Source organism: Podarcis filfolensis (genome assembly GCF_964270895.1).
Source record: "Podarcis filfolensis genome assembly, chromosome: 8".
NCBI lineage: Eukaryota > Metazoa > Chordata > Lepidosauria > Squamata > Lacertidae > Podarcis > Podarcis filfolensis.
The window spans coordinates 10,408,535-10,433,518 of NC_139611.1; the positions used below are offsets into that span (position 1 = coordinate 10,408,535).

The 24,984-nt window shown below is 48.1% G+C and overlaps 1 protein-coding gene across 1 annotated transcript; it reads right to left on the reverse strand.

Moving 5' to 3' along the window:
• Window positions 1-406: 406 nt before the first annotated feature.
• Window positions 407-23,143, reverse strand: AGTRAP (angiotensin II receptor associated protein). The gene is made up of 5 exons (XM_083629748.1): window positions 22,987-23,143; window positions 8,805-8,839; window positions 8,224-8,335; window positions 6,457-6,655; window positions 407-1,232 (listed from the first exon to the last, which is right to left on the reverse strand). Exons 1-5 carry the CDS (start codon window positions 23,011-23,013, stop codon window positions 1,120-1,122), a joined length of 486 nt encoding a protein of 161 aa, XP_083485874.1. The 5' UTR covers window positions 23,014-23,143; the 3' UTR covers window positions 407-1,119.
• Window positions 23,144-24,984: the final 1,841 nt, after the last annotated feature.

Below are 24,984 nucleotides of genomic sequence, written 5' to 3' on the forward strand. Positions count from 1 at the left end.
TTCATGCGGGGCAACTAGTTATTATGGTTTATTATTACGGGGTGAGTGCTTTGGAGCTTGAGTCCTGCTTGTGGGTTTTTCCTTGGGGCATCTGGTTTGCAACCATGGGATGCTGGACTAGATGGGCCTTTGAGCAGCTCAGTTGGTTAAAGCATGGTGCTGATAATGCCAAGGTTGCAGGTTCAATCCCCGTATGGGACAACTGCGTATTCCTGCGCTGCAGGGGGTTGGACTAGATGATCCCCAGGGTCCCTTCCACCTCTATGATTCTTCAATGACTTCTGTTTTCCCCCCCATCCCTCCCCATTTAGCAACCACCCAGCTTCGTTCAGCTGTTACAGCTCAAACCAACAAGCGAGCCTAGCAGAAAGAAGCCAGCGCCATGATCAAACTCAAGACTGAAACGTTTTATTAAAAAGGTTCTTTAATTTTCTTCAGGAAAACAATCATACAAACAAATATCATGGGAAGAAAGGAAGGCTGTGTGTTTTCTTTAAGGCACAAAAGTGTTTTTGAGAGAGAAACACGATCAGCACACCTACAGCAGTCATCAGAAGGTGCGTGCCTGCAGCAAATCATTGGCAAAAAAATGGCACAGTTGCAGCAACGGGCAAGGACATGGATTGCTCTTTGGAAATAATCAGTTAGCTGGCTCCTGTAAGCAGACGGACCCTCCAGCTAACAACTCTCTTGCTGAGTCTCTTAGTGAGGGGGGGACTATTTTATTGGGGGTGGGCTACTCCTCCCAGGGTAGCCTTGAGAGGCTGAATCGATCAGCATCAATGTGGCTGGAAAAAAATACAGAGAACTTTGCTATTGCAGAAGGACATATGACATTTCTGGGATTGGGGGAAAGACTTTAAAACATCGTTGTCCAAGGTGCGCTCTCGATTTGCGGCAGAAACTGAGAAAACCCTCAAGTCGTTTGGGAGGAACAAGAAGCCACAGGTTGGTTTGTTGCCAAAGTTTTTTTCCTCCCCTCCTAGACTGGTTTTTAGAAACCACACTTCCTCTGGTGGGGAGGAAGAAGTGGGGTTGGGGCTAAGTGGCGAAGACGGTTTTGTTCCCCAGCGCAGCAAGGAAAGGGCCCAGTGTTCTTTGGACGGTTCAGGGGACGCCTCAATAAGGGGGAGGTGGGGAGGCCTTGGTAGCCACGTCTGGGTAGGGGCGCGGCGGCTCCGGGTGGTCGATGGGCTGGTACGAGCTGCGGTCCTGCCCGACGTTGAGGACACCTGTGCGGAAGGAAAGGGGAAAGCAACAGCTTTTAGCCTTCGGATGCAGCACCCAGGGTTCAAGGTGTTCCCAGCAAGAATCTAAGTGCTGGGATGAGCTGCAACTGGAGAGCTGTAAGTTTCCGATCCGTGAATTAAGACTATCACTTGCCTTTACAGCCCCCTATTCCTTGCATCAATGGGACGCGGGTGGTGCTGCGGGTTAAACCACAGGGCCTAGGACTTGCCGATCAGAAGGTTGGCGGTTCGAATCCCCGCGACGGGGTGAGCTCTCGTTGCTCGGTCCCTGCTCCTGCCCACCTAGCAGTTCGAAAGCACATCAAAGTGCAAGTAGATAAATAGGTACTGCTCTGGCGGGAAGGTAAACGGCGTTTCCATGCGCTGCTCTGGTTCGCCAGAAGCGGCTTAGTCATGCTGGCCACATGACGCGGAAGCTTGAACGCCGGCTCCCTCGGCCAGTAAAGCGAGATAAGTGCCGCAACCCCAGAGTCGGTCACGACTGGACCTAATGGTCAGGGGTCCCTTTACCTTTTATACCTTGCATCACAGCTCTGGCCGTTGGCCATGTTGGCTGGAGGGCTACTGTTTTTCCATCTCTGAACTAGACCATCACTTGTCCCTAGGGACCACTGACCATGGCAGCTGTGGCTGATGGGAAGTGGAATCTCATCTCAGATGCCATCAATGAGCCAGACCATCACTTGCCTTTACTGCCCCTGCTTCCTTCTCAGTTCTGCCATCTTTTTTTTTATGCATGGCCAGGCAGCCTGGTTGATGGACAACAAATTCCAACCTTGTACCTATTGGCCATGCTGGCTGATGGGAGTTGGCAGTCCAACCATGTTTGGAGAGTCAAAAGTTCCCTTAGCCATTGCACTTCGTTGTCCATCGCCAGTGACCAATTTCAAAAACGAGGGATAAGTGCTCTGTGTCCAGGAAAACTTGTCTCTCAGGTGGCACTTTTGGTTGCTGTGAGCCAAAAGTGGGGAAGCACTCTTCACATGCTCTACGGTACCTTCTTTATGCAAACACTCTAGACTCCATTGGCCCAGTCTTCAAAATGTAAAGGTAAAGGACCCCTGACCGTGAGGTCCAGTCGTGACCGACTCTGGGGTTGCCGGCGCTCATCTCGCTTTATTGGCCAAGGGAGCCGGCGTCAGTTTCCAGGTCATGTGGGCAGCATAACTAAGCCGCTTCTGGCGAACTAGAGCAGCGCACGGAAACGCTGTTTACCTTCCCACCAGAGCGGTACCTATTTATCTACTTGCACTTTGACATGCTTTCGAACTGCTAGGTTGGCAGGAGCAGGGACTGAACAATGGGAGCTCACCCCGTCGTGGGGATTCGAACCGCTGACCTTCTCTTCAGCAAGCCCTAGGCTCTGTGGTTTAACCCACAGTGCCACCCGCGTCCCTTTGGCCCAGTCTTAGATGACTTTAAAAATAGTTTGGTAAACTCTGGGAGCTTGGGTCTACCTATGGTAAAGTAGAAGTCCAGTCAAAGGCAACTATGGGGTGCGGCGCTCATCTCGCTTTCAGGTTGAAGGAGCCAGCATTTGTCCGCAGACAGCTTTCCGGGTCATGTGGCCAGCATGACTGCTTCTGGCGCAACAGGACACCATGACGGAAGCCAGAGCGCACGGAAACGCTGTTTACCTTCCTGCCACAGCGGTACCTATTTATCTACTTGCACTGGCGTGCTTTCGAACTGGTAGGTTGGCAGGAGCTGGGACAGAGCAACGGGAGCTCACCCCGTCGCAGGGATTCAAACCACCAACCTTCTGATCAGCAAGCCCAAGAGACTCAGTGGTTTAGACCACAGTGCCACCCATGTCCCTAGGGTCTATCTATGATGGAGCTGTTGACCAGCCTCCCAAACCAGAGACAGTCTACCTCTAAAGGCCATCTTTTAGAACAGGGGCAGGCACCTGTGACCTTCTGAATGTTGCTGAACTTCCAACACTCATCAGCCAGAATGGTGCTGGAATCTAGCAAAATCAGTAGGGCTACAGGTTCCTCATCCATTAAAAGAGCAGAATTGTGATGGAGGTGGCCTGGGCCAATGAAGGCACATGGCAGTAATAGAGTTACAACAGAGGCAGCTAGGGGGAAGTAAAGGCAAGTGATGGTCTTTGGGCATGAGGAAGAATCTGTAGACCTCCAGCCTCCATTAACCCCCAGGCAGGGATTATGGGAGTTCATGTAGTTCATGTGTAGTTCAGCAACCATGAGGGGCAAGTGTTCACTGCCCCTGAAATGGCAGGGGAGACACCATTACAGACATATGCCCCACTTGTGTGATTTCTAGTCACTGATAGCAACAGGACACTGGATTAGGTAGGCCTTTAATAAGATTTCTGTTTTCATTAGGTTTCAATTCAAGTGTTGCTTTGTTTAAATGTGTAAAATATCACAGTGTTTCTTGGGGCTTAAATCATTCTAAAGAAAATTAAGTTATTCTGGTCAATGAAAGTTGAGCCTCCGTGTTCAGAGGCAATCTATCCCCGGATATCAGGTGCTGTTGACAAACAAAATGGCATTGAATGCAGCCCCCCCCCAATAAAAACCCCATCTGGTTCAGTGTTGGGGAAAGGATTCAGCCCATTATAGTGACTTGGTCCAAAGTCGTCAGAGCTCATTTCATATTAAATTAAAATCTCTCAGAAGCACACTTTGGAAATTCATTATTATTATTTTTTACTAAAGAGTTGCATGGCAAGAGATGGAGGAGTCTGAACTCAGCAATTCAGTGGGAGTAAGGCCCACTGAACACAGTGGAACTGGTTTGTGAGTAGACAAATTGCCAGCCCGTGCATTTTGCTCAGAAGTAAGCACCACTGAGTTCAGCTTACATTCAGGTAAATGTACATAGGATCACCGAGCCTTCCTCAGGAGATATATATAGAAAGCATGCTGTCCAAATACAATAACTCATTTTTACATGAGATGGGTTGTAGCCAACATTAGTTGAATTCAGAGTAGACCCACTGAAATTAATGACTACAACTTAGGCCCATTAATATGAATGTGTGTCCTCTTAGTAAAACTAAGTAGAGATCCGCACCATATATTCAAAGCATACCCAAAGCACATGACTTTCACCCAAAGAAGCCTGGGAACTGTAGTTCTGTGAGGGGGAAACTACAGTTCCCAGGATTCTCTGGGGAGATTTGTGTACTTTTTTCATTGCATTTATATCCCACATTTACCTAAGAGGAACTCAAGGTGCCACACATGGTTCACCTCCCCACCCTCATTTAATCGTTAAACTCATTTTTTAAAACAAACAATAAGTAGTTGTTTTTAAATGCTTTTTCATAATACAATAACCACTGCACTACAATGGCTCTCACCAGTGTGCGATGGATGTGTTTAGAATTTGTGGTGTACCTCTGACTTCAGTTTGATATTATATATGTGTGTGTGATTATTTCAGGCGGTCTTTGTTGTTAAGACTTGTGTTTCCTCCTAATACACCCACTGACCTCATTCCCTGCAGTTTGCAAAACAGGCCCAGAAGCAGAAGGGTTCAAATATGTCTCAGAAAGGACACGGCTATCACCAAAATGATGGTTGAAAAGGATGAACTGGCACTAATAAGCTGCCATCAACACTCCTTGCTTCTTTGAAGAGACAATGTGCTCTGGTCTGTAGGACCGACACCTTTATTTGAGTCCCAAAAGGTCCCCCCCATCAAATAAAAACAAAAACCCAAAAAACACAACAGAGAAATTCCACCATAAAAGGTGAACCAGTCCTTACAGATCCCCAAAATGTTCTTACAAATCAGGAGCAGGAAACCAAAGAGCTAAAGGTACCCCACATCTGTTTTAAATAAATTCCTCTTTTTTGCAGAATACAGATATGGAGGACACCTTTCTGAAAAGGAGGGTGTCACGGATTTGCACCAGGGGACAAGGACATAAATAAAAAGGCTGCACAGAGCAAGTTGGCAGGATTTTATTCCCTTCTCCGCTGAATACTGTGATCATTGAAGCTTAATTCTCTCATCGCAGCTGGGGGATACCTGAACCCAACCAGTGCAAGTAAAAACAGTCATTGTTGCAAGAACCTCGGCCCTAAGCTGATTCCGGAGAGATATATGGCTTCCCTCTTGGAATCGTAGCTTGCTAATGGGAATCAAAGAAGTCTAAAAAAAAAATTTAAGAACCTCAAAAGCCATGACAGTTTCTACACTAGGAGTAGCTGGCAGGTGATGTTGGGAACTCCCAGATCCCATCAGCCCCAGCCAGCATGGCTAGCGGTCAAGGGATGATGGGAGTTGTAGTCCAACATCTAGAAAACACCACATAGGCTACTGCTGTGCTTACACTTCTGTCGCCAAGGCTACACACCCTCATATCAAAGGGCCTATTTTACAGAGCAATTCTTCATATCAACAGACCTCTACTGCCTCATGGGTGGCTATTTTGCTCTCCAAGATATTCTTCATGTCAAAAGGCCTCTACTGCCTTAAGGGCGGCCATCTTGCTCTCAGAGCTATTCTTCCTATCAAAGGGCCTCTACTGCCTTATGGGCAGCCATTTTGCTCTCCAAGATATTCTTCATGTCAAAAGGCCTCTACTGCCTTAAGGGCGGCCATCTTGCTCTCAGAGCTATTCTTCCTATCAAAGGGCCTCTACTGCCTTATGGGCAGCCATTTTGCTCTCCAAGATATTCTTCATGTCAAAAGGCCTCTACTGCCTTAAGGGCAGCCATCTTGCTCTCAGACACATTCCTCATGTCAAAGGCCTCTAGTGCCTCAAGGTCGGCCATCTTGCTCTCAGAGACCTTTTCTCCTCACATTTGTTGACCTTCATTAAAAAGTGTTTTTAAAAGCTTCCCGGAGGAAGATGGAGGCTAATGCTTGTCTCCAAATGAGCAGAGAAGCATACAAAGGCAAGAAAACTTGAAGGAAGGCATTTCAGTAATGGCAAATGAGGGATAAAGCAGTGGAGTCAAGACCATCCTGGGCAGAATATCGCTCCGACGAAGCCTCCCAGTCTGCAAGGGAAAAGAAATCAAACAGAGGGAGAAAAGGATGCACGACTTAAGAAGGAAGATGAATGAGAAGCTGACAAGAGAGAAAAAATGAAGGGGGCGGAAGTTTGGCTAAGATCGGCAGGGCCAAAGAACATGGTGGGCCACATGGGAGAGGACATGAGGGCCAGGACCGTCCACAGAGGACCAAAACCCAGGCCGCCGATTGAGCGATGGCCGCCTACCTAGGTTGAAGGCATACTCTCCTCCACGTTCCCGGTACATCTGGTAGGCGAAGAAGCAAGACAAGGGCTTGAGGAGGAGGCTGAAGATGGCCATGCCGGCGCTGAAGCGGGTGGTGTCACCCAGCGAAGACGACTGAGGGTAATACAGGCTGAAGTGGATTATGTCCGTCAGGATCGTCAGCAGAAGTCCAGTGAGGAACTGGAAGGAGAGAAAGGGATACAAGACACCGCTCATCCCTCCCTTCATTCAACTATAGCCTATAAAGCCAAGGATGGTGATCATCTGTGGCCTCTCCAGTTGCGATGGAGGCAGACGGGGGCAGTGAAGGCAAGCGTTTCTGAACTACAACTCCCATTAGTCCCAGCCAGCATGGCCGACCATCAGGGATGATGGGAAGCATGAGTTCAACCGCGGACAGAGGACCACAGGTTGCCCAACTCTCCATGAACAAAGATGGAGGTCACCGGGGGCAGTGAAGGCAAGTGATGGTTGCCTTTCTGAACTACCACTCCCATCAGTCCCAGCCAGCATGGCCAACTGTCCGGAATGATGGGAAGCGGAGTTCAACCACAGACGGAGGGTTCACAGGTTGCCCAGCTCTCCATGAACAAAAGGCATTGTTGTGATGGAGGTCGCCGGGGGCAGTAAAGGCACGTAAGGGTCTATTTCAGGGACAGAGGACCAACTGATATAGCCTATAAACCAGGGAACCTGCAGTTCTCCAGATGTCGTTCGACTCATCAGCCCCAGCTGATGTGGTTCAACAGCCAGGGATAGTGGCAGTTTGTGGTTCAACAACAACTAGAGGACAACCAGCTTCCCATCTCCGGTATACAGTGGACGTTCGGGTTGTGAACGTGATCCGTGCGGGATGCACGTTCACAACCCGCAGCAGCACATCTGCGCACGTGCAGATTGTGATTTGGCGCTTCTGTGCATGCGCAAAGCGCGATTTAGCACTTCTGCGCATGCGCGACCAACGAAACCCGGAAGTAACCTGTTGCAGTACTTCTGGGTTTTGGCGGGTGCGTAACCCGAAAAAACGCAACCTGAAGCGGCTATAACCTGAGGTATGACTGTACAGTGGTACCTTGGGTTACATACACTTCTGGTTACATACGCTTCAGGTTACAGACTCCGCTAACCCAGAAATAGTACCTCGGGTTAAGAACTTTGCTTCAGGTTGAGAACAGAAATCATGTTCCGGCGGCACGGCGGCAGCAGGAGGCCACATTAGCTAAAGTGACCTCCGGAACAAATTAAGTACTTAACCCGAGGTACCACTGTATACCGATAGCGGGCTCATTCTCTGAGTGCCAAAAAAACAATCGCGCATGCACAAGAAGGCCATCAGCAGGCGTGGAGGCGTTCAACAGTTTGCAGAAGCACAACCCGCATCTCAAAATCCCCCCGTGCAACATTTCCAAGCACTGCAAAGCCAGGTCACTTGGGAACAGCACCTCTAGATCCCTTTTGCTGTAAAGGGGGGGGGGAGAGATGTGAAACTGGAAGGAGTGGAATGGAGTCTCCTGAAACGAGGGTACAGCTGGCTGGCTGGCAGGCAGCCTGAATAAAAAGATTCCAGGCAGCAAGGCTTTGTTACAGGTCCTAATTGTACCATGGTGACCAGCCCATCTCTCATAGGCATGTTAAAACTAGGGACATCCACCTTGAAATCAACAAATCCACCAAAATCCTTTTTCATCAGGCAAATGTATTCGTAACATGGTGATTTGGGTGGGTTTTTTTAAACAACAACAACTTACCATGAGGATTGCATCAATAGAATCCCTTTGGGCCACTGCCCAGACGCCCAGGGCGAGAATGGTGAAGTTACCCCACGGGTAGGAAATTGGCAGCCAATATGCCATGCAGCCCCTGTCCAGGGCAGAAGAGGATGATGAGCAAAAGAAAGAAGATAAAAGAATGTGAGAAGAGCCTGCTGGATCTGGCCAATGGCCCATCTAGTCCAGCATCCTGTTCACACAATGGCCAACCGGATGTCTCAACAGGAAACCCAGAATCAGGATTCGAACACAAGAGCAGCTCCTGCCTCCTGCCCTTTCCAGCAACTGGTACTCAGAAGCATTGCTACCTCCAACTGTGGAGGCAGAGCAAAGCCACCCTGGCTAGTAGCCAGTGACAGCATGATTAAATCATTCCAAAAGCACTTAAAAACAACAACAGTATTCTTTAGCCAGCAAATGCACCTGGGTTACAAGGAGCATTTTCAAATTCTTCCTGAAAATTAATAGGGACGGAGACAGGCACCCCTCACTAGCGAGGGTGTGCCACAAATGAATTAATCAACAGATTATCGTAATTAAACGCAGTATTACTAACTTACCATGTCGTCAGCAGCCAGTGTACCAGGATGATAGCCTGCAAGTGGAAAGGAAAAAATAATGTAGCCTGATTATTAATCTCCCGAAATATCTAGATAGCGCTGTGCCATAGGAATTTATCCCAACAGTTTACAGCAGTATAAAATAAAACCATAAAAAGTTAAAAACAAGTTAAGAGCAAGAGAGTTAAAAGCTAGTAGCAGTAGAACATTGTGGGGGAAGTACTCTTAATTGCCTACATAAGCCTGGAATAACAGAAAGGTTTTCAGCAGGCGTGGAAAGCTGGCACAGAAAGCGCACCTGGCTGAATCTCTAGTGGCAGAGAGTTCCACAGGGCTGGGCCAATGGTACTAAAGGCTCGGTTACTCATTGTTGACAAATGAGCCTCACCAACTTGCGGAATGACAGCGACGCTCCCGCAGACGATCTTAGTGATCAAGCCAGCATATGAAGGTTCAGGCGATCCTTGAGTTATCATGGACCTAAGTTGTTCAGAGCTTTGCAAATTACTGGAAGAATCTTGAACCTGGCTTGGTAGTAGATGGGCAGCCAGTGCTTTAACAAAGGGTCCCAAATTCTCGACGAGAAGCTCCTGTCAGCAATCTGGATGCAGCATTCTGAACCAGACCCAAGGGCAGCCCCACACAGAGCACATTGCAATAATCTAGCCCCCAAATCACCAGTGCAGAGACTACAGTGGTCAGGCTATGTTCGCCAACCGAGTTTGCACAGCGACTAGGGCGATGGAATAAAAACTTGCCTGTGATATCTTTGCTTATCTTTTATTTTTAAACAATAATCAAACAGCTGCAACTCACCACTCTACACCAGCCAGCACCATACAAAGCATTTGGTCAACTTAAATACAGTTTTCAAAATAATCAATTACCCTATCACATCGCTGCATTCGGTGCAGCAGGTAAACTCCCTCTGCTAATTAGTTAAATTGTTAAGATACTTCAGGTGTGCTGTATTGTCAAGAGCTCACAGGTGTGCTGCCATGCAGGTTATAAAACACCATCGCTTACAACAAAATCTCAACCATGCTGACAATCTCAGGAACAACCCAGACATTATAATTAAAGAGTCAGACAAGGGTGGAGCTGTTGTCATCATGAACAAAACTGATTACATCCAGGAGGCTCACAGGCAACTCTCCAGTACTGCCTTTTACAAAAAACTGGACTCAGACTCCACACGGGAATACAAAAAAGAACTGAATAAGATTGTTAAAGGGCTACCCCCCCCATCCAAGAACAGATCCACTCAAACACACCAACAGAACCTTGACCAGGTACCTTCTATCTTCTACCCAAAATACACAAAGCAGGAAATCCAGGATGCCCCATCATCTCAGGTATTGGCACTATCACAGTATGTTTTTCTGGATATATGGACTCTGTTAGAATTACAAACACACACCTCTAAGTAGCACCATTGACCACCTCAATATTAAGAAACCCCAACAGGCTATCCCATCCAAGAACGGCTGTAGTTGGCGAACCAGACAAAGTGGTAAAAGGCACTCTTAGCCACACACTTGGGCCTCTAGTGACAGTGATGTACAGTGGTACCTCGGTTTACATACGCTTCTGGTTACATACGCTTCAGGTTACAGACTCCGCTAACCCAGAAATAGTGCTTCAGGTTAAGAACTTTGCTTCAGGATGAGAACAGAAATCGTGTTCCGGCGGCGCAGCAGCAGCAGCAGGAGGCCCCATTAGCTAAAGTGGTGCTTCAGGTTAAGAACAGTCTCAGGTTAAGTACGGACCTCCGGAACAAATTAAGTACTTAACCCGAAGTACCACTGTATTCAGGAGTACCCTCAGGCTATGCACCTGCTCTTTCAGAGGGAATACAACCCCATCCAGAACAGGTAACTTGACAATTTCCTAAACATGGGAAGCCACCACCCCTACCCCAAACAGTGGCGTAGCGTGGGTTGTCAGCACCCGGGGCAAGGCAAGTAATTTGCGCCCCCTAACCCGTGGATTTGCGCCCCCTAACCCGTGGATTTGCGCCCCCTAACCCGTGGATTTGCGCCCCCTAACCCGTGGATTTGCCCTAACCCCCAGATGTTGCGCCCGGTGCGGCCGGCCCCCCCTGCACCCCCCACGCTACGCCACTGACCCCAAAGGAGCCTCCGCCTTCCCAGGGTTCAAAGGCAGATAAGGGATCACAATGGGAATTTCAGCAGTGGCTGGGAAGTGGGGGTGAAGAGAGAAAAAAGAGCTACCGGAAGGTAATAAAGGGAAGGATTTGACGAAATGCAGGCAGGTGACCTCCTTCGGTTGGGTTTCATCTGAGGCAACACCTGCAGAGCCACAGGTGCCCCACCACAGCTTTAAGGAACTACAGTCGTACCTTGGAAGTCAAACGGAATCCGTTCCGCAAGTTCGTTCGACTTCCAAAACTTTCAGAAACCAAAGTGCGGCTTCTGATTGGCTGCAGGGAGGTCCTGCAGCCAATCGGAAGCTGCAGAAGTCCAGACGGACGTTCAGCTTCCAAAAAGAGTTTGCAAACCGGAACAGTCACTTCCAGGTTTGCAGCGTTCAGGAGCCAAAACGTTGGAGAAATAAGCTGTTCGAAAACCAGCCACTCTGAGAGCCACAGCTGAAGAGCAGCTACCATACATTTTAATAAACTAATTTTATTTACATTTGGGGCTCTACACAAGTTCTAAACAAGACCTGTTTTCTCAGTGATTTTGCAATGTTTGAAAGCAGCGCTGAACACATTCATAACCCATTTCCTTCTTCCTGGTATGAGGCGGCATGAAATAAAATTGCTGAGAAACTGGAAGCAGAAAATGTACAAGGGTGTTTGTGTTTTAGGAGCAACGTGTCGTTTCTGAACTGCGATGACAAGAGAATGTAGATTTGTTGTTATTGACGCAATTGGGCAAACATCCCAGTCCAGAAATTTGTGCCAAGCATCCATTTTCCACAGCTTCCTTCCTATAGGATTCAGCCTAGGGTTTAAGACAACCATGGGGGACAGCCCCTGTGGTGCAAAAGCAACACAAAAGTACCCCCAAGCTGATTAAACCAGCTTGAATGGCTTTCTAAAATTTGTTTTATGGGGGACAGATGGAGAGACCCAGGGTTGGTGTAGTGGTTAAGAGTTCTGGACTAGGACCTGGGAGACTGGGGTTCAAATCCCCCACTCAGCCATATGACGTTCACTGAGTGATCCTGGGCGGCTTGCTGCCTCTCATAGCATAACCAACCTCACAGGGTTGTTGTGAACTTTATAAAATCAGGAGGGGAGCAGGTGGAGAAAATCACACATGCCTTTCCTGAGCTTCTTGGAGGAACAGTGGGATAGAAATTCATTAAATTTGTTTCTTTCATTGAACAAAATTTATATCCGGCACTTGATGGCGCAAAACCTCTAAGCAAAACCTCTAAGCAGGTTACAAAGACATATTAAAATCATCAATAAAGAAGTGGGTAAAGACAATGAAAAGCAGCTAAGAATAACTGAAAGGGATTGAAACATGTCAGCATCTATGTGTCTGGATGCAATAACATGTAACATGTTTTAATAGACACATAAATGAAATGTAATAATAGATAAACAAATCTTTCACCAGCTATGAGCCAAACAAAACCTCCATTGACAGGTGCAGTATACCTCTGATGCCAGATGTTATGGGCATAGGCCCTCTCCCCCCCTCCCCCCATTTGTGAGCTCTTCAGAGGCATTTGGTTAGCTGCAGTCACAAAACAGGATGCTGGATTTTTGGTGCAGTGCAGCAAAATAATTCTCAATTTTCTTAGAAGTGCCTCTGAGTGAGAAGGACCCTTCCCCAGTGGCGTAGCGTGGGTTGTCAGCACCCGGGGCAAGGCAAGTAATTTGCGCCCCCTAACCCGGGGCAAGGCAAGTAATTTGCGCCCCCTAACCCCTAACCTGCCGCCGCTGCCAGCTTCTTCTTGCTGCTGCCTGGGCTGGTCTGGTGTGGTTCTCTCCCGCGCTCAGCGCTGCGCTGGGCGGCCGCTGCACTGTCCCTCCCCCAGATAGTCCCTCGCTCTCTCTCCGCACCGCACGCCTGGCACCCACCCCCTCCACAGTGGGCAGCGACCCAGCGGCTCGGATCGGATTCACACAGCCAGCACTGCAGTGAGAGAGAGTGAGTGAGCCAGGTAGGGGCAGAGAGCTCCGAGTGCGAGCGCGCCACCCCAGATGTTGCGCCCGGTGCGGCCGGCCCCCCCCTGCACCCCCCACGCTACGCCACTGCCCTTCCCTCCCTACCAAGCCTCTACCACCACATGCTTAAGATATTCGGTTGTCTCCCATGTTAGTCTTAGGTTGATTAACTTCAATGGGTCTACTTTTGAGTAGAGCTTAGTTATATCCAACTAAATTGGATACAGCCCAATGTCTTGGCATATTAAAATAATGAACATGCAAATAATAAAATCCTTGAAAGTTTCTGGTCCAGTATTCAACGAGAGCCAATCCTGAATGAAAAGTGGAGTAAAACATCATCTGCCAAAGGAATGGAAAAACAACAACAGACCACATATATAAGAGATATACAAAGGTCAGTGAAATGCCACTGGAGATTTGTCAATTTCCTGAACCAGTAACATGTCGCAATGCCGTTATCACTACGCTAATTCTCTTTAAAAAGCCCTAAGCAAACAGGGAAAATATAATTTTGTATATTAATCATTGAAACCGACAGCGTTTAATATATTCAACGTCTAAGCTGACAGCTTTTTAAAAAATGTCCAATTATATTAAGCAGCAACGCTTCTGGGGACGGCGGTGTTTAGCCAATATGCAACAATCATTAAAAAAGACCTTGGCTAATTAAAAATCTGCCCCCCCCCCAGCCATCCACTCAATATGCAACATTCATTAAAAAGAACCTCAGCTAATTAAAAAAATTTGCTCCTCCCCAAGCTCTGTAAATGCCCTCGAGACCACCGCACGCACGATTAACACCAAGACCCTCTGCAAACACAGCTGGACTTTTGACAAAATTAATTGCCCCCTTATGGCTTACAGAATGAAAAACTGGAAGGGGGTGGTGGTCTCTGCCCACAGGAAGCTGGTAAACATTTTATAACCTTTGATGCATAATTGCTTGCGGGTTTGGGGGGTGTTTTTTGGTGCAAGGGGAGGGAAAGAAACTCTCACAAAAGCCAAGGATTCATTACAAGGTATTAAGACTGGTTCGCAAGGAGTCAGGAATAGCTGGGAGTTTTAGAATTCCTCAAGGCCTTCTTGATTTTTTCCCCTCCCCAAAACTCACTGAGTAGGATTTTGACAGCCTATTTGCAAACTGATCCACAAGCACACAGTGCCCCACACAACCTCTCCTTCAAGGCTGCGAGGGGGGGCCCACTGATGAGATGCCAAAAAATGGAGATCAACTTTCAAGGCCACCACAAAGGCCTCTGTTTTATTCATTATTGGCCGCAGACCAAAGAAAAGAAGACCCATAAAAACCTCCATAAGACTCTTATGATCTCCCAGGAGCTGCCTTGTCTCTCTCTGACATCACAGCAGCTAAGCCAATAGCAGCTAGCTATGGCACATCCTCACTTTTGACTTTCAGGTGTCTCTTGAAACTTTTTTTTTAAATGAAAACAGCCCTGTGAAATTTTATTTTTTAAAAATAGTGAGTAGCTAGTCATTTTAATGGTTGTTTTGTGCTGTTCTTAATGCTTTAAAAACACACACTGATATTGCTGCAAGCTGTTCTAATATTTTGTTAGAGGGTGGTACAGAAATACTTTTGTAAAGAAATAAACACCTGCTTGCCACTTCTCACCCTAGTGAGACCAGCAAATGAAGCTGACCAGGAGAACTTCAGGACCTTGATGCAGTACCATGAATATAAAAGAACAGGTATTTCACACTGCACCCAAGGAACAAAAAAATAAAATAAAAACCAGCGTTTGAGGAAAGTTACTACTTCCATGAGTTATGCATCAGCAGATATGTTTTGCATTCTTTAAGGGAGCTCTTAAAAAGGCAGGTTTGCAAAGCAATCTGGATTACACATTTAGTTTCATTTTTAAGAAAACCCCAGAATGACAAGACCAGTGATTGGTCATGATTGGGCAAATCTGTGGAGCCCAAAGACATCAGAGAGGACACACAGAGAGAAGTGAATGAATGATGTTTCCTTCCCAGCTGAGGAAATAGTGAAGTAATCACTGGTCATCATGTGAAAGGAATCCAACCTGAAACATCTGTTCTCTACCCTCTTTTTTGTTCTCTGTTTGCTCAGTCGTTGCCATTTCCTTGTTCTCTTTTGCCTAGGTGATTGCTGTGAAATTCAAGAAAGGACACCACCACTAAGTGGTCCGGACAAGGATAGCCTAACTTCTGTTGTCTATGCTCTGGTAACCTCTAAATTAGATTACTGTAACATGTTATATGTGAGGCGACCTCTGAAGATGGTTTGGAAGTATCAGCTGGTGCAGAATTCGGCAGCCAAGTTGCTCACATAATGCCAATCGTGGCCTGACTGCACTGGCTGCCAATTAGTTTCTGGGTCCAGTTCCAAGTGTTTTGACTTATAAAGCCTTAAACAGCTCAGGACCACAATACCTCAAGGGTATATAAACTGACCTGGACCCTGTGATCATCATCTGAGGCCCTTCTTCCTCTGCGAGAGGTCCAGAGGGTGGCAACACGAGAACAGGGCCTTTTCTGCAGTGGCTCCCCATTTGTGGAATGCTCTCCCCAGGGAGACTCACCTGGTGCCTTCATTACATCTCTTTAGGTGCCAGGCGAAAATGTTTTTCTGGCCTTTTCTGGCCTGTGTCTATGGGAGGGGAGATTTTGATTTTGTTTATTATGTATTCTGTGCTTTCATTTTGTATTTTTATATTGGGAACTGTCCTGGGATCTTTGGATGAAGGGCAGTATGCAAATGTAATAAATAAGAACAAAATAAGAACAACTATTTAATAAGTGCCCAAGTTTGATTTTCTCCTCTTCCCTCCCTATCCCTGTTTCCTTTTATGCTGTTTATTTCTTTATTTCTATATTAGATTGCAAGCCTGCCTTGTCTTGACTGATTGTATGCAAGTCACGCTGGAAGCCTTTCTGGATAGATGGAAATGCTATAAATAAACAAATGTGAGGATACAGTAGTACCTCGGGTTACAGATGCTTCAGGTTACAGACGTTTCAGGTTACAGACTCCGCCAACCCAGAAATAGTACCTCGGGTTAAGAACTTTGCTTCAGGATGAGAACAGAAATCGCGCAGCGGCAGTGGGAGGCCCCATTAGCTAAAGTGGTGCTTCAGGTTAAAAACAGTTTCAGGTTAAGAACGGACCTCCGAAATGCATTAAGTTCTTAACCTGAGGTACCACTGTAATGACACGTTAAAGAAAAACTTGGTTCCCTTTCATAATACTAGAACTTGGGACCGTCTGCTGAAGCTGAATGTTCAGATAAAAGAAAGGCCTTATCTGCACGGCACAGAGTTAAACTATGGAACTCACTCCCACAGGAGGCAGTGACAGCTTTAAAAGGACTGCTTTAAAAGAGGATGGGACAAATTCATGGTAAAGGTAAAAAAGGTAAAGGACCCCTGCATGATTAAGTCCATTCAAAGGCAACCATGGGGTTGCGGCGCTCATCTCGCTTTCAGGCTGAGGGAGCCGGCGTTTGTCCACAGACAGCTTTCCGGGTCATGTGGCCAGAGGACTAAACCGCTTCTGGCGCTACGGGACACCGTGACGGAAGCCAAAGCGCACAGAAACGCCGTTTACCTTCCTGACACAGTGGTACCTATTTATCTACTTGCACCGGTGTGCTTTTGAACTGCTTGGTTGGCAGAAGCTGAGACAGAGCACCCCGTCGCGGGGATTCGAACCACTGACCTTCCATTCGGCAAGCCCAGGAGACGGCTATTGATGGCTACTGGTCCTGATGTCTCTGCCTCCTAGGGCTGCCATATTTGGTCAGGCAAAATACAGGATGGGTCAGAGGGTGGGGATTGGGGGGCACACACACACTCATAATACCAAATGCTCCATTTTCCTGCATCCCTCACCACCCTGGCCCCACTTTTCCCCTTGACTCACAAGGATGGGCAGGGGCCAGAGGTAGACGGCCAGTTCCCACGGGCGGCTTGAGCTGCAGCTCCAGCCTCTTGCCCATGCTGGCATCGGAAGAGACCCGAGCGCAGAGAGAGGAGGAGAGGTCAGGTCAGGTCAGGGCAGTGGAGAGGGCCAAGCAGTGGAGGAATTTTGTCCCAAAACAGGGCAACCCCGTCTTTCTAGGGACATGTGGCAACCTTAGCCTCCAACGTCGGTACTGTAGATCTTCTGAAATTTCTGAATACTGTACCAATTGCTGGAAATCACAGGAGAGGAGAGTGGCCTCGCTCTGGAGTCCTGCTTCCAATTGGGGCATCTGGTTGGTCACTGGGTGAACGGGATGCTGGACTCGGTGGGCCACTGGTCTGATCCAGCAGGACTCTCAGTCTTCTGTTATCAGTAAGTCCTTGCTTTAGGGGTCAGCAAGGTTTATCTTGCCTGGGCCGGATCGGTCCTGCAGAGATCCCTCCGTGGGCCAGATCGAGAGAGAGCGAGCACGCCCGCGATTTTCAGCATCTGCACAGATGCGATTTTCCGCACCGCGAAAACGAGTCCCCATGCCGCGCTGCAGCACTTTAGCGCAGCGCCAGACTGGGCAACTTAGTTCGGGGGTGGCTCCTGAGCTGGTCAAATGACCTCTGTGGGCTGCTTCCGGCCCATGGGCCTTAGGTTGCTGACCCCTGTCCTTGCTTATTTAACATTGGACACACACACACACAGAGACTTCCCCAAAGAAAATATACAGTAACCCATTTTATCTAGCCTTGAGACAGAAAAAAATCAGCTGCTTGGGAGTTTGCTGGCAGCCCTAGAAGAATGTAGCGGGCAGGCATGGATTTACATAAAAGATAAGTTAAGAATTCCCTTGTTGGACCGAGCCAAAAAGCCCTGTAGACCAGCTTCCGTTGTCAGCCAGAAATCATAAACGGGTCACAGAGATAAAAGTTCCTGTTGCTTTTTTTTCTGAAGCAACTGCTAATTCTGTATACTATATACTGTCCCTGAAGAAGGAGGCTCAATCAGTTCAGCTTTGTTTCCTGGAGACAGGGGCACAACCGCTAGCAAGCACCTCTGCAAACGCCTGTCCACTTTGCTCATTGTCAGTCCCCACGACTCATCAGGGGAAAATACTTTAATCTGCAGTTTAAAGCTGCAGTTGTACACAGCACTCACTTATCTGGGAGCAAGCCCCGCTGAATTTACTTCTGAGTACATATTACAGGGCTACTGCACCTTTAATGGCAGCAGAAAAAAACTATGAAGGGTGCACGAACTCCATCTCTGGCGTACCTCAACATCCTAGTTTCAATCCCCTGATTCATGCAAAAAGGGTTGCCTCTTCAGGAGCAGACTTTGGATCTCGGGAAGCTTCTGGCACAGCTTTCTTGCTTCTCTCAAAATCTCCTAAAAAGAATGCTGCGGGGATTTTAGGATTCTCCATGTAAGAAAATCACACCAACCCCACTCTCTTGGGGATTCCCCCCCCCATAAAAGGGGGAGATATATAAGCAAACTCTGCTTAGACATGGGGGGGGGGTTGGGAGAGAGGGAAAGAAAACCTGTTTTTAGTAGCACTTACATTTTAATAATTAACCAAACCGATCACAGCACAGAACCTTTGATTTGCAAGGCTGCCAAAAAACAAAGCAGTTTTAAATTCCGTCTCACAGTGCCCTCCCCAAGTTAAGAGCCATGCTCTCGCTCTCTAAATTTCAACAGGCACTATCCACTTAGAAACTTTATCTGCACATTTGTGAGTTGACACAGAGAAAGAAAGCCCACTCTCCCTGCAGCTGGAAAGCTAACACATCAAGGAAGAGGACCCGTGCTCAGAAATCATCCTGATGAGCTAGGTTTCTACATACAGAGTACTCTACGGAGGGCGGGGGGGACATTAATAAAGGACATTCCCATTATATGCATTTAGCTAACCAGATAAATCAGCTCAGCAGGCAGGCACGCTGAGAGGCTTAGGGACGCATCTGATATTGGTGCTGTGTAATAAGATCACCTTCAGCATGACCCTGTAAGGTAGGCCACCGTCACCTCCATTTGACAGAAAGAAAAAACCAGGCTCAGAAGCTACTCAAAGCCAAATAACAAGTCTGCAGCAAATTAAGATGGCATTCAAACTCATGCCTGACAACTTCAGCTTCTTATATCACACCAAACTACGGTTTGGAAATTTAAATGATGGCACAGCACACATGTCAGAAACACAGTCCTGGCATGTGGCCCTCGGGGGGGGGGTTCAGAGCAGCCCCCTGGGCGCCCAAGTGGTACTTTCCATGTGTCTCTTGCAATCACCAGCCGCAGCCTCCAGCCACTGCCCTTGGCATGCGGCCCCCAACTGCCCATCCATCATTGCAAGTGGCCCTCGAGGGAGGTTGCTCACCCCCAATATAGCATAATGTACAAACTGCTCAACCCAAGCCTACAATCAGCTGTTAAAGCAGAACAACCACCTGTGGTCTGAAGTTGGTTTTGCAAACCACAGTTCATGCTAACTGTGGTTTGCTGCAACCCAATTGTGTGCAGGGGGGGTAATTTTTGCAGCCGCTGCTCTGCCTCGTTAAGGCCACCGCACCTTAGAACTGGCAGAGCCAAGCAGACAGAAGAGGAGAGCTAACTAGTGCCTGTAAACGATGGTTTCTTTATAATACTAAAATAATAATTTTTTATTTATACTCTGCCCATCTGGCTGGGTTTCCCCAACCACTCTGGGTGGCTTCCAACAAAATATTAAAAATACAATAAAACATCGGACATTAAAAACTTCCTTAAACAGGGCTGCCTTCAGATGTCTTCTAAAAGTCAGGTAGTTGTTTATTTCCTTGACATCTGAAGGGAGGGCGTTCCACAGGGCGGGTGCCACCACCAAGAAGGCCCTCTGCCTGGTTCCCTATAACCTCACTTCTCACAGGGAGGGAACTGGCAGAAGGCCGTCGGAGCTGGACCTCAGTGTCCGGGCTGAACGATGGGGGTGGAGACGCTCCTTCAGGTATACTGGGCCGAGGCCATTTAGGGCTTTCAAGGTCAGCACCAACACTTTGAATTGTGCTCAGAAATGTACTGGGAGTCTTTTAGCACCAGTGTTATATGGTCTCGGCAGCCACTCCCAGTCACCAGTCTAGCTGTTGCATTCTGGATTAGGTGTAGTTTCCGGGTCCCCTTCAAAGGTAGCCCCACGTAGAGCGCATTGCAGTATTCCAAGTGGGAGATAACCAGAACATGCACCACTCTGGTGAGACACTCTTGTTTGTATCTCTGGAAGTGCAAACCATGATGGGGGGGGGGGTTAGTTCCAGTCTACCGTTAGATAAATACCATTTGAGATACCAGATGTCATTTGAGATACCAGGCAAAAGGACAGAAGCAGGATAATTTTTGATATTGTTGCAAAAACGTATTGAATGTGAATGAAAATAGGAATGCGAATGGAATTGGAGGATGTGCTGCTTTTACTAGAAAGATTTTTACCTCGTTATTTCGAGGATGTACCGTATTTTTCGCCCTATAGGACGCACTTTTTCCCCTCCAAAAATGAAGGGGAAATGTGTGTGCGTCCTATGGGGCGAATGCAGGCTTTCGCTGAAGCCTGGAGAGCAAGGGGGGTCGTTGCGCACCGACCCCTCTCGCTCTCCAGGCTTCAGGAAGCTATCCGCTAGCCGTGGGAGACCCAGCTGTCCCAAGGCTAGCGGAGACCTTGCCGGCAGCCAGAAGCTTGGGGCGTGCTGAGCTCCGCACGCCCCAAGCTTCAGGATTAGCGCAGAGCACCTGGGGGGGAAATAATTCCCCCCCTTTATTTCCCCCCAAAAAAACTAGGTGCGTCCTATGGGCCGGTGCGTCCTATGGGGCGAAAAATACGGCACTCAGTATCTACAAAAACCCCGGGACATAAAGCGAAAACAAGGCAGCATTAGAACCTTGTAGGCCTTTTTCCACCTGCCCTGCGAGACCGGGGCCCTGACTGACTCCAACTACAAAAACTGAGGCTACTGAACAGACTCTTGGGCTGGAGCAAGGCTTAGGGGGAGTTTGTTGCTGTTATTTATATTATTTTTTGTCTCTTTATTTTAGATCTTACGATGATTTATGCGGAAATTGTTCAACTTCGTTGTGTATTTTTTACGTTTATTGTTTATGACTACTTCTGTTATGTCTGTAATGATGTATTTTTTCATGCTGTGAGCCGCCATGAGCACGGTTTGAACTACGGAAAGGCGACATACAAATAAAATGATGTATGTATGTATGCTAACCCAAACTAAGAACAGAACCTTTAACGTGATCAGATCGTCATGTGATGACCTCCAAACTTAACCACAAGCATCGCAGGTTTTGGTTTCCCCTAGAGCTGACATTCTAGGCCAGAGACAGCAATAAAAACTGCCACTAACAGGAATTTTGTGGGTCATGGCCGAGTGTGGATTTCGACATATTGGAGGACAGTGTTTTGCATCACATGGGGTGTCGGGGTGGGGAGGAGTTCCTTGAGGAAGGCTGAAATATCTGTACGGTTGTCACATGGACGATGGAGGAAGCTCGTTTTCTGCTGCTCCAGAGGCTAGGACGTGAACCGATGGATTCACATGGCAAGAAAGTCGATCCCAACTAAATATTTGGAAGAACTTTCTGGTGGTGAGAGCTGTTTGACAGTGGAAGGGACTCCCTCGGAAGGTGGTAGCAGACTCTCCTTCTTTGGAGGTTTTTAAGCAGAGGTTGGATGGCCTTCTGTCAGGGATTCTTCAGCTATGCAGGGGGTTGGACTAGATGGCCCTTGGGGTTCCCTTCGCACTCTACCATTCTTTGATGCTATAAAGCCGTCTGAGTACATCAGGCCGGGTGTAGGGGCAGGAAAAAATTCAAAGGGGAACAAGAGTCATGGAGCTGCCCAGAGCGGCTGAGGCAACCCAGTCAGATGGGCAGGGTAAAGGTAAAGGGATCCCTGACCGTTAGGTCCATTCGCTACCGACTCTGGGGTTGTGGCGCTCATCTCGCTTTATTGGCCGAGGGAGCCGGCGTACAGCTTCCGGGTCATGTGGCCAGCATGACTAAGCCGCTTCTGGCGAAGCAGAGCAGTACACGGAAACGCCGTTTACCTTCCCGCCAGAGCGGTACCTATTTATCTACTTGCACTTTGATGTGCTTTCAAACTGCTAGGTTGGCAGGAGCAGGGACCGAGCAAGGGGAGCTCACCCCGTCACGGGGATTCGAACCGCCGACCTTCTGCTCAGCAAGTCCTAGGCTCTGTCGTTTAACCCACAGCACCACCATGGGCAGGGTACAAATAGATTATTATTATTATTATGGAGTGCATGTTTAGAGAGCCAGTGCACAAACGCTGCACATGCATGGACATTCAGTACCCAAAACCCGGATGCAATGGAAAAGCAGGGAACGATCCCTGCTCTCGATCCCAGTCACACCCTCCCCTTCCAGAAATGCACCATCCATTCCTCGCTTACTTATCTTTCACAAGGAATAGAATAGAAGAGGGTCAATGCGTGTTTTACAAACCATTGCCCGTAACAAAGAATATGCGTCCTAAGCATCAACTCCTCTAGGAAACTTCCCAGGCTGCCAAATATACAAGTTGCCCCGGGTGCTTCTCCTTACTAGCGTTGCCAACTTACTAAAACCGTGTTCTCGGGCACACACGCCCAGTCCGCGGGGCAAAGTGGTGAAGGAGTTAGAATGTCAGTCTCGGTCCAGGGTTCGAATGACAACTTGGCCATGAAGCTCACTGGGTGACGTTGGGCCAGTCACTTTCTCTCAACCTAGGCCTACCTCGCAGGCTTGTTGTGGGCATGAACTGAGCAGAGCCATGCCACCACCTTGCGCTCCATGGCTCAAAAGGTGGGATAGAAATGCAAGCAAGCAGTGCATCCCCCAGCCTCATACCTGGGCACCAGCCCATCTTTGACACACCCACTGCCTTCCACCCAGCCCCCCAGTCCTTTCTCTTGCACCCCCGGACACACCTGCCTCCTACTCAGTTGCCAACTGCACCCACGTACCAGGCCTTGCCCTCTCCCAAGGGAAAGCCCCTTGCGCCATCGCGCCTCGCGCCTCCTCCTACCCCGCTCGCTTTCCTCTCCTGCGCCTACCTTCAGGTTCACCGCGGGCACTTCCATGACGCCCCGCCAGCCGCCCCAGCGCAGCGTTCGCGCCGCGCCGCTTCTGGCTCCCAAATTCGACTTGGCATCACTTCCTCGCCTTCCGTTTTTCCCTTCCCGGCCGGGCTCCGCCCCGTCCAGCCCTGCCGAGGACCCGTGACTCCCTCCAGGCGGAGAAGGAGGGAGGGAGAGGCTCCGCCTTCGGCAACAGGGCAGCGCCAAAGCCCGGCCAGCTCCAGGAACCGGAGCCGCTCCGGAGTGGCGCCCCTTTTGGCCACCGCCGCTTTCTGGCTCAGAGCAAAGCCACCTCGTGGTATAGGACAGTGCCGGATTTAGTACAGTGGTACCTTGCCAGCAAGGAGTACAACAAGGCTGTATATTGTCTCCCTGCTTATTTAACTTATATGCAGAATTCATCATGCGAAAGGCTGGGCAGGATGAATCCCTAGCCGGAATTAAGATTGCCGGAAGAAATATCAACAAGCTCAGATATGCAGATGACACAACCTTGATGGCAGAAAGTGAGGAGGAATTAAAGAACCTTTTAATGAGGGTGAAAGAGGAGAGCGCAAAATATGGTCTGAAGCTCAACATCAAAAAAATGAAGATCATGGCCACTGGTCCCATCACCTCCTGGCAAATAGAAGGGGAAGAAATGGAGGTAGTGAGAGATTTTACTTTCTTGGGCTCCATGATCACTGCAGATGGTGAGAGCAGCCACAAAATTAAAAGACGCCTGCTTCTTGGGAGAAAAGCAATGACAAACCTAGACAGCATCTTAAAAAGCAGAGACATCACCTTCCCAACAAAGGTTCGTATAGTTAAAGCTATGGTTTTCCCAGTAGTGATGTATGGAAGTGAGAGCTGGACCATAAAGAAGGCTGATCGCCAAAGAATTGATGCTTTTGAATTATGGTGCTGGAGGAGACTCTTGAGAGTCCCATGGACTGCAAGAAGATCAAACCTATCCATCCTTAAGGAAATCAGCCCTGAGTGCTCACTGGAAGGACAGATCCTGAAGCTGAGCCTCCAATATTTTGGCCACCTCATGAGAAGAGAAGACTCCCTGGAAAAGACCCTGATGTTGGGAAAGATTGAGGGCACAAGGAGAAGGGGACGACAGAGGACGAAATGGTTGGACAGTGAGTCTGACCAAACTGCGGGAGGCAGTGGAAGATAGGAGTGCCTGGCGTGCTTCGGTCCATGGGGTCACGAAGAGTCGGACACCACTAAACGACTAAACAACAACAACAACCTCGGGTTAAGAACTTAATTCGTTTTGGAGGTCCGTTCTTAACCTGAAACTGTTCTTAACCTGAAGCACCACTTTAGCTAATGGGGCCTCCCACTGCCGCCAAGCGATTTCTGTTCTCATCCTGAAGCAAAGTTCTTAACCCGAGGTACTACAGTGGTACCTTGGGTTACAGACCCTTCAGGTTACAGACCCTTCAGGTTACAGATTCTGCTAACCCAGAAATAGTACCTTGGGTTAAGAACCTTGCTTCAGGATGAGAACAGAAATTGTGCAGCGGCGGTTCTTAACCCGAGGTACCACTGTATTTCAGGGTTAGCGGAGTCTGTAACCTGAAGCATCTGTAACCGGAGGTACCACTGTATAAGCTAAACAAGCTATAGCTAGTCTTGGGCCCCCCCCAAAAAAAACAAAGGAAGAAAAAACTGGATGTACATTTCCAAAATATAAGATAAAAAACCAATAAAATAAAACCTACATACAGCAACAGTGTTTTGTTTTGTGTTGTGTAGGCTTCTATGATGTACGTAATGGGCCCTGTCTGCTAGCCTGCTCCCTAAAATATCACTGGTTTGCTCATTTCTACATAAAGGGTGCCTACATTCTGCATGGCAACATGTAGCATGCCTATATTATTATTTACTAGTACAGTTCCCTGTTACCCCCACTTGCTACTATAATACTATATATAAATACTATAATTATATTAATTTTTTTACTTACTTATAAAGGGCCCC